The sequence below is a fragment of the Euprymna scolopes genome, chromosome 34 (assembly GCF_053919585.1).
Source record: "Euprymna scolopes isolate OS-2025 chromosome 34, ASM5391958v1, whole genome shotgun sequence".
Classification (NCBI taxonomy): Eukaryota; Metazoa; Mollusca; class Cephalopoda; order Sepiida; family Sepiolidae; genus Euprymna; species Euprymna scolopes.
The window spans coordinates 81,098,723-81,106,962 of NC_136515.1; the positions used below are offsets into that span (position 1 = coordinate 81,098,723).

At 32.5% G+C, this 8,240-nt stretch overlaps 1 protein-coding gene across 3 annotated transcripts in view; it reads left to right on the plus strand.

The window, feature by feature from the left end:
* The window catches only part of LOC145259310 (ETS-related transcription factor Elf-2-like), a 115,138-nt gene extending 107,121 nt beyond the window's left edge, over positions 1-8,017 (plus strand). For all 3 annotated transcript variants that reach the window (XM_080117194.1, XM_080117195.1, XM_080117197.1), the window contains 2 exons: positions 3,655-3,847; positions 5,888-8,017. In XM_080117194.1, the coding sequence (XP_079973320.1) occupies positions 3,655-3,847; positions 5,888-5,996 (302 nt within the window). In that variant the 3' untranslated portion in view covers positions 5,997-8,017. The remainder of the gene's footprint in view (positions 1-3,654; positions 3,848-5,887) is intronic.
* The last annotated feature ends 223 nt before the right edge of the window (positions 8,018-8,240 follow it).

Genomic DNA, 8,240 nt, shown 5'->3' on the forward strand with positions numbered 1-8,240 from the left:
CGTCACCAGTTTTAAAAGCTTCAGTTTTGCTTTCGGTTTCGATTCTAGCTGATGGCACTCAATTTTTTTTTTTTTTTTTTTTTTTTTACTTTTCAAATCACGACTATAATAAAATATACGAAATATGGACGAATTAAAATACCATATTTAAGCGTATATTCCGACCGGGCAAAGCCTCCCCCACCCGGCTAGTGTGTGTATATATATATATATATATATATATATATATATATATATATATATATATGGAAACGGATGTTTTTTGAACGCCCCTTGCTCTACTTGAGTAAGGAATATGGAATGAGGAAGGTACTTTTTAAACCTGCTTAAGATGCCGTTTAGTTTGTTATTTGTTTATCTTTTCGGTTAAATTTTGTTTTAGTTAGATTTTGAATTGTTTTTCGTTCCAGTTCAGTTGTTTTCCTTAAAAACATCCGTTTCCCGTGACTCACCCTGCATATATTATATAGTGTATTTGTTTTGTCTTGTGTTATCTTTGCGGGTGTAATTCAAGCAAGCAATCAACTAGAAAAAATGTTTAATTGCTTTCTCAGTTTTCTATTTACTAATCCTTATATGGCCATTAATTTGGAGGAAAAGTAAACGTGAAAAAGAAACGAAAAGAAAAGAAAGAAAAAGGAAAAAAGAAAAGAAAAAGGAGAAAGAAAGAAAAGAAAAAGAAAAAAGAAAGAAAAGAAAAAGAAAAAAGAAAGAAAAGAAAAAGAAAAAAAAGAAAGAAAAGAAAAAGAAAAAAAAGAAAGAAAAGAAAAAGAAAAAAAAGAAAGAAAAGAAAAAAAAGAAAGAAAAGAAAAAGAAAAAAGAAAGAAAAGAAAAAAGGGATGCGAGAAAAGAAAGAAAAGAAAAAAATAAGCAAAAGGCTTGTGGAAAAGGAGGAATCCTTTTCCCTCTCCCTTCCTCTTGTCGCTCCCTTCCCTTGTATGCACAAAGGTCTTTTTCCTTTTTTTATAGATTCAGGATCTAACTGGCATCACACCTGTGATGAAACTCCACACCAAATAAATATTTAACTATTTCTTTTTTTTAATCAAATCTTCTATTTGACCAATATGGCGAGAGATGGCCAAATTCATTAAAGAAAAAAAATCATTATTACAAAAATCAAATTTAAAAAGAATGTTTAAATATATATCTGTATCAACTTAAATATGGATGATGAAATATTTCAAGCGTGCTCAACACAGGGTAGATCTTTAGAAATATATAATATCGAAACATTTAAATATTTATGTAATATATATGATCACTTTCTCGGGTTCAGCATACCTATGATGAAAAAAAAAAAAAATCGCCGAAACTAATTTCAAAAGTTAAAAGAAAATGACGTGGGTGCCCTCAGCAAGACTCGAAACCAAAACCTTTCGCACTCCAGCCGCGTTCTCTACCCATGTAGCTATCGAGCGATAAGAAAAAAGTTATTAAATGACTTAAAGAAATGAATTAAATTTAGCATACATAAAACTAATAGAAATATGTCGGCAAGTTGAAATGAACATTTTGCATTTCAATTTGCCGTCATATTTCTGTAAGGGTTAGGGTTAGGGTAAGGGTTATCCATCCAAACAAAGATTTTGACTCGTTAGAAACCATCCTTCGTGTATGATTACTATTTCATGTTGATTTCAGTGTTATGTGACCAGTAGTTTAAGAGTTTATCGGTTAAATAATTTCAGACACACCGACACATCTACGCGCGCGCGCGTGTGTGTTAGTTAAAAAAACAACAAATTAAGCACAAATAAATTATCAAAAGTGTTACATTCAGATCAAGGAACGTCGTCAGAAAAAAGACATACTGATCTGCCGAAATCTTTTTTGATGAATTGCGTTCAATTTATTTAATTAGAATTCATTGAGATGAGTATTATTTATTAATTTTATTTATTGCGGACAATTATCCTCAGCTTTTATTAGTTGTTTTTACGACGTTTCGGCCAACTATCCCTCTGGCCTTCGTCAGGTGGTAATCGCGACGGATAGGAACTTTGAATCTCCTGACTGCATTCACTGCAATTACTGCCTTCCGTAGTTGTTGTCATCTCACCATGTTTTTGGCCAGGTAAGCCCCTGGCCGGCTTTGGGTAGGATTGAAACCACTATCTTCAGACACTTCTCACCTGGAACCGTAGAGATTCAACGTCTCTATCAACTGCGCCACAGGCCCCGAATGGCGATCAAGGTTGAATTTTTTGGTCTTATAAATTCATGTTTATTATCTGATCTTCCATGGTCGGGGTCCGTACTGAATGGTATATATTATTTTAATTGGAATTCATTGAGATGAGTTATTAATCTTTATTTATAGAGGAAAAGTTGGCCGAAACATAGTGAAACAACTAAGAAAAGATGAGGATAATTTTGCTCAGTTTGTTTTCCCTTCGCCGTTCTTCTCACATCCTGTCTCCACAGCATTTTATTTCATAATATATTCTATTTAATCTTCTCTATCTCACACACACACACTAGTTATCCAGATTGCGATTCTTTATAAATCTCTAAATATTTAACTATCAAATTGGGTTTTTTTCCCATTTATTGTAAAAGCACACATTAAATGTACATTTGATCACACACGTAAATAAAAAAAAAAAATTAAAAAAAAAAAAAAATAAATAAATAAAAATAAATAAATTAAAAAAAAAAAAAAGTAAAAACACTTGTGGAGAGTGATCGGTAAATTCAAGCTTTACAGGTAGATTGATATCGATAAATATTTATTAATACCAGCAGTGGAAGATTTTGTTTTGAACAAAATCAAATGAAAAAAGATAAAGGAATCGTTTTTGGCATTGGAAAACCGACACTAATTTTTCTGATTCAGATTCCAATACCTCAAAAGTTTTGATTTTTCAAATTCCAATTAATCGTCCCAACACACACACACACACACATATATATATATATGACTATTTCATTTAATCACAAATTAATATAAGATAATTTTCTGCATAAATTTTCAGTATTTACTGAAGTGTTCAATACATGGGTAGAGCTATGGTAAGCATAAGCCTGACGAATTCTCATAAGGATGAAACGTGGAATATTCTGTGTACTCTCTAATCAATATTGAGCTTTTTTAATTCGGTTGGGATTAAATTAACTATATATAAATACTGTTATTTATATTAGTTTGAAGTTTACCATTGCGTATATCAGGTAAACACTACCACTCTTTGTTTTCATTAATATATATATATATATATATATATATATATATATATAAAGTTATGAAAATATATATATGCCAATTAAAGCTACACAGAATATTCCACGTTTCATCCTCATCAGAATTGGCCAGACTTATGCTTACCATAGCTCTATGTTTTGAACACTGAAGTAAATACTGAAAATTTACGCATAAAATTATCTTATATTAATTTGTGATTAAATGAAATAGTCACACACACAGTGTTTTCTTTCTCATATATATATATATATATATATATATGTGTGTGTGTGTGTGTGTTTTCTTTCTTATATATATATAAAAATTTGACTCCATGTCTTCAAACTTAAATCTACATAATGAGAATTATTTGCTAAAAGTTATAACTAGTTTTATGGTAAAGTCATTTATTTTAACATTTTTTTTATTTTTGTAATATAATCATTTATTGTTTTCATTTTGTATTTCAGGCAATACGACTTATTTGTGGGAGTTTTTGCTAAAGTTACTGCAAAATCGAGAAACTTGTCCGAAATTCATCAAATGGACTAATCGAGATCTTGGAATCTTCAAGTTGGTCGATTCAAAAGAAGTCTCAAAATTATGGGGACACCACAAGAACAAACCAGACATGAATTATGAGACGATGGGCAGAGCCTTAAGGTAAGTTTTAATTAATTCGACTTTGAGCAGTTTTTCCTCATGAACAGCTAATAAGGGTTGGTTAATAATCAACTATATTTCGAAGAATAAATTATCAAAATAAATCTGCCAGGACTGCTGCAAAAAAGGTAGGTTCTCATTACCGTGCTAGAAAACTACTAACACCCGAAAGTATCCTGTACCTCTATAAGGCCACCAGTCGCCCATGTATGGATTATTGTTGTCATATTTGGGCTGGTGCACCTGCTACTAGTCTCTCACTCCTAGACATGGTTCAAAAGAGAGTTGCCAACCTGATAGGCCCTGAACTGTCATCTAAGCTCCATCCTCTGTCTCCCCGACGAAATGTAGCATCCCTCTGCTTGTTCTACAAGTATTTTAATGGTGAATGCTCTGATGAACTGCAAGCACTTGTACCCCATCAACGTAAATACCCCCCGACAAACCCGACAAGCAGGAAAATCCCACCCCTTCACAGTAGAGATCCCTAGATATAAGAGAGCCTTCTACTCCAGTAGTTTATTTCCCCAAACCACTAGACTTTGGAATTCCCTTCCAGGTCTCTGCTTCCCCAATTGTACTGGCATGCAGAAGTTCAAGTGTAACGTGAACCGACATCTTGCTGCCCAACTCCCTACATAGTACCCCTGTAGCTTATGTCCCTGATAGTAACCCCCTACATCAAAGTGGCAATGTGCCTTATTTGGGGTGAAATTGTAATGAAATAAAATATCATTCAGTTTGGGACACCCGCTATCACATTAAACGTTTATGCATCACGGATATTCAAGAAGCACCTAACGGAACCTGTGGGCATTGTAATTACTAGCAGGGATACGCGACGTTGTTCGAGATTTAATAAGAATCAAATATTCAACCCTCCCATACTTTTATCGTCATCAAAATGGCCCATTTTTTTTTTCTTTTTAAACCAAATCGATTTATTACCTGCGCTAGTTCAGGACCCCTTCCCTTCAGTGTACCGGCTGGAAGCTTCAAAGTGACTTCGTCCAGAATACAATGCAGTCTACGGGAGATATTTAATGTTCAAATGTTTTCATGACTTGTGGAACACTTTGTATTTATTTCTGAATTTTTGAGATAAGGATTGCTAATGTATATTTTTGAAATTATCTAAACTTTTTTTTTTTTTTTTTTTTTTACATACGCATCACCACTTATCAAGGCCAAGAGGCCACTCGAGGATAAGGGTTAAAGAAAATGGCACCAAATACAAATAATTCAAAATTTTGATAAAATTCATTTTCTTTTTTCTTTGAATCTAATTTGAGGGTGTGAGTAAAGGTTCTGAAAATGTTCCGAAATTCATAATGATCCGTTTCATATTTTAGATTATCCTGTACATAGACATGTACTTATAAATAAGTTTATATATGGGGGATGCCCTTTTCTCTACCCTGCAACCTCTTTCCCACAGCCTGTCTTTGTTCTATCGTTATTTCCATGGCAAGTGCTCGTCTGAGCTCCATTCTCTGGTCCCCCCTCGCCAATCTTTTCCAAAAAACACCCGGCTAGCTGAAACCACTGTTAATAATTTTCCCCACTCCTTATCTGTGCCTAAATCAAAACGTAGATTCCATGAACAAAGCTTCTTTCTTAGAACTGCACGCCTGTGGAACTCTGTTCCGCTTGCCTGTTTCCCTCCCCACTTCAACCTGGATGTCTTTAAGTCCAACACAAACAAATTCCTGATGAACCGCCCCCCTAAGTAATGACACCTTACCAATTCTCCAATACTATTGCTACACTATCCCATTGATTACTGTACGCACAATAACCCTTATCCCCGAGTGGCCATTGGGCCTTGATAAGTGGTGAACTCCATGTAAATTATATATATATATACATATATATATATATTATATAGGTATGTTGTGTATATATATATATATATATATATATATATATATATATATATATGGTATGCATGTATTTTTTATAACTTTATATATTGTTATGTGCATATATATCTATAGTTTTATATGTAAAGATATTGAACAAATTTTTTTTAAATTTTAGGTACTATTATGCCCGTGGAATCTTGAACAAAGTCGATGGTCAACGATTGGTATACCAGTTTGCTGTTGTTCCGAAAGGCATTATTGAAATAGATTGCTCGAGTGCGTAAAATTTCTTACCTGGATTTTTTTTTTTTTACCTCGATGCCGCTGGAACCAGAAAAAGAGAGAAGAAAAAAAAAAAAAATTGGCAACGTTGTAACGAAAGCAATCTTGATTAGAGAATATGAAATGTTCAGGTCCCAAGCGTGCCCCTCTCCCCATATAAAATAAAAACTCAAAAAAGAACCCCCACCTCTGAACTCCGAAAAGTAAAGAAATTGCTAAAGAGAACTTTTCTGTTGTGTGCTGTGTTCATAAGCGAAATGGATTAATGCGTTCATATTTAAAAAAAACTAAATTTCAAGACAAACTCGATGAATTTTTCCCAAAACCCAGAACCACATACGAGAGATTTTTTAGATCTCGGAAACTTCCTGATCCAGAGGTTTCACATCTGAGAAACTTTGCATCTCGGAAACTTTTTATCTCCTGGAAATTTCTCGTGTTGGATGCTTCCAATACCATAACTTTCCATCCTGGAAGCTTCTTATACCGGAACAGTCATGTCGCAGAGGCTTCTAGTGCTGAATATTTCCATGTTGCGGAGGCTCCTCATACCAGAAATTTCCCCGTCACAGAAGCTCCTCCTACCAAAAATTTCCACGTCACAGAGGCTCTTTGCACCTAAAATTTTCACATCGCAGAGGCTTCTCGTACCAGAAATTTCCATGTCGCAGAGGCTCCTGTACCAGAAATTTCCACAAGAATTGTGTTAGGAAATTTTCACACCTTGAAAATTTCCCTTACTTAATCTGCCCAATATTTCCCTGTGACAATATTTGCATCTCGGAAATGTATCCTGGATGTTACTCGTACTGGAAATTTCACATCATAGAAGCATCTCATCCCATATATTTCATCTCTCACCAGCTTCTAATAGCAGAAATTTCACATCCTTGAGTTTCTTCATACTGGATATTTTACATCCGAGGCTTCCCATACTTGGAAGTTTAATTCGTCGGAAGTTTCTTCTTCCCAATGTTCCAACATCCCCATGGTGTTTCTCATACTAGGAATTTCACGTCTTGGAACTTCTCATATTTGAATGTTCCATGTTAGCAGAAAATTCTTGTATCTGAGATTCCACATCCTGGATGATTTTTTTTTTTTCATGCCGGAAAATATCACATCTTGAAAGCTTCTCATCTCGGACACTTCACATCTCAGATGCCTCCCACCCATGGAAGAAAAACAACAAAAAAAAAGTAATAAATTATTACAAATAAAAGTGTTAAAAAAAAAAAAAAAAAAAAAAAAAACTGCACAAAGAAAATTGTGTTAACAATTTTGATTTTTTTTTAAAATTTATTTTCTTTTTAAAATTAAATTTAAAAAAAAAAGAAGTGTCAACAATTTTGATTTTTTTTTTTTAAATTTAAGTTTAAAAACAAATTTTTTTTCCATGAAACATTGAAAATTTTTAAATTCATTTCTAAACTGACTTTCAATTGTGTGTCTGTAAAGATTTTCTTTCGATATTGCCTTATTTAAAAAGAAAGAAAAGTTCTTTATGTTATTGGTTTGTTCATCTTTCAGACTGTCGTGGTTGTTTTATTTGCCAGGTTTCGGCAGTTACATTCTATGGCCTTCTTCAGGTGCCTTCCGTCATATTCGGTAACTTTCCGAGAATCTTTGAATATTGGGAATATAAAAACAAAAAAGATTGGGATAACAGTCTGTAATATGTAAACAACCTGATTAACAAACTCATCTCAGAAACATCACTTTTTTTTTTTTTAAAGTTATCAAAAGTTGAGGGAGGAGAGAGTGAGGTTTGGATTTGTTGATTTTATTTTTTTTTTTTTTAATATTTCAATGCTTAAAAACAATTTTTTTGTTTGTTTCTTTTTTTTAACATCTATTGAAGTTTTGTAACTTTCTTTAAAAAAAAAAAAATGTTCGGATTTTTTTTTTCGGACTTCTCAGGATCATTTGAAAAAAAAAAAAAAAAAAAAGATTAAAAATTCTTTAAGGTTTTTAGTATTTAAGAATGCTAGAAATTTGTTATGTAAATAAAAGATGAATACTATTTTTTTTTTCTGTGAATTTTTTTTTTTTGACCCATCAAGAATTCAAATAAGGAATTAGAAGAAAAAAAGTCATGCAGAAGAAATTTTGACTCAAAGTCTGAAACAAAGATTTAGTTAAAAAAATTTTTTTTTTTAACTAAATCAATAACTATTTTATAAAGTAATATTTTTTTTTTATAATACTAAAATTCAAAACAATGACATTTTATTTTTTATGCAAAA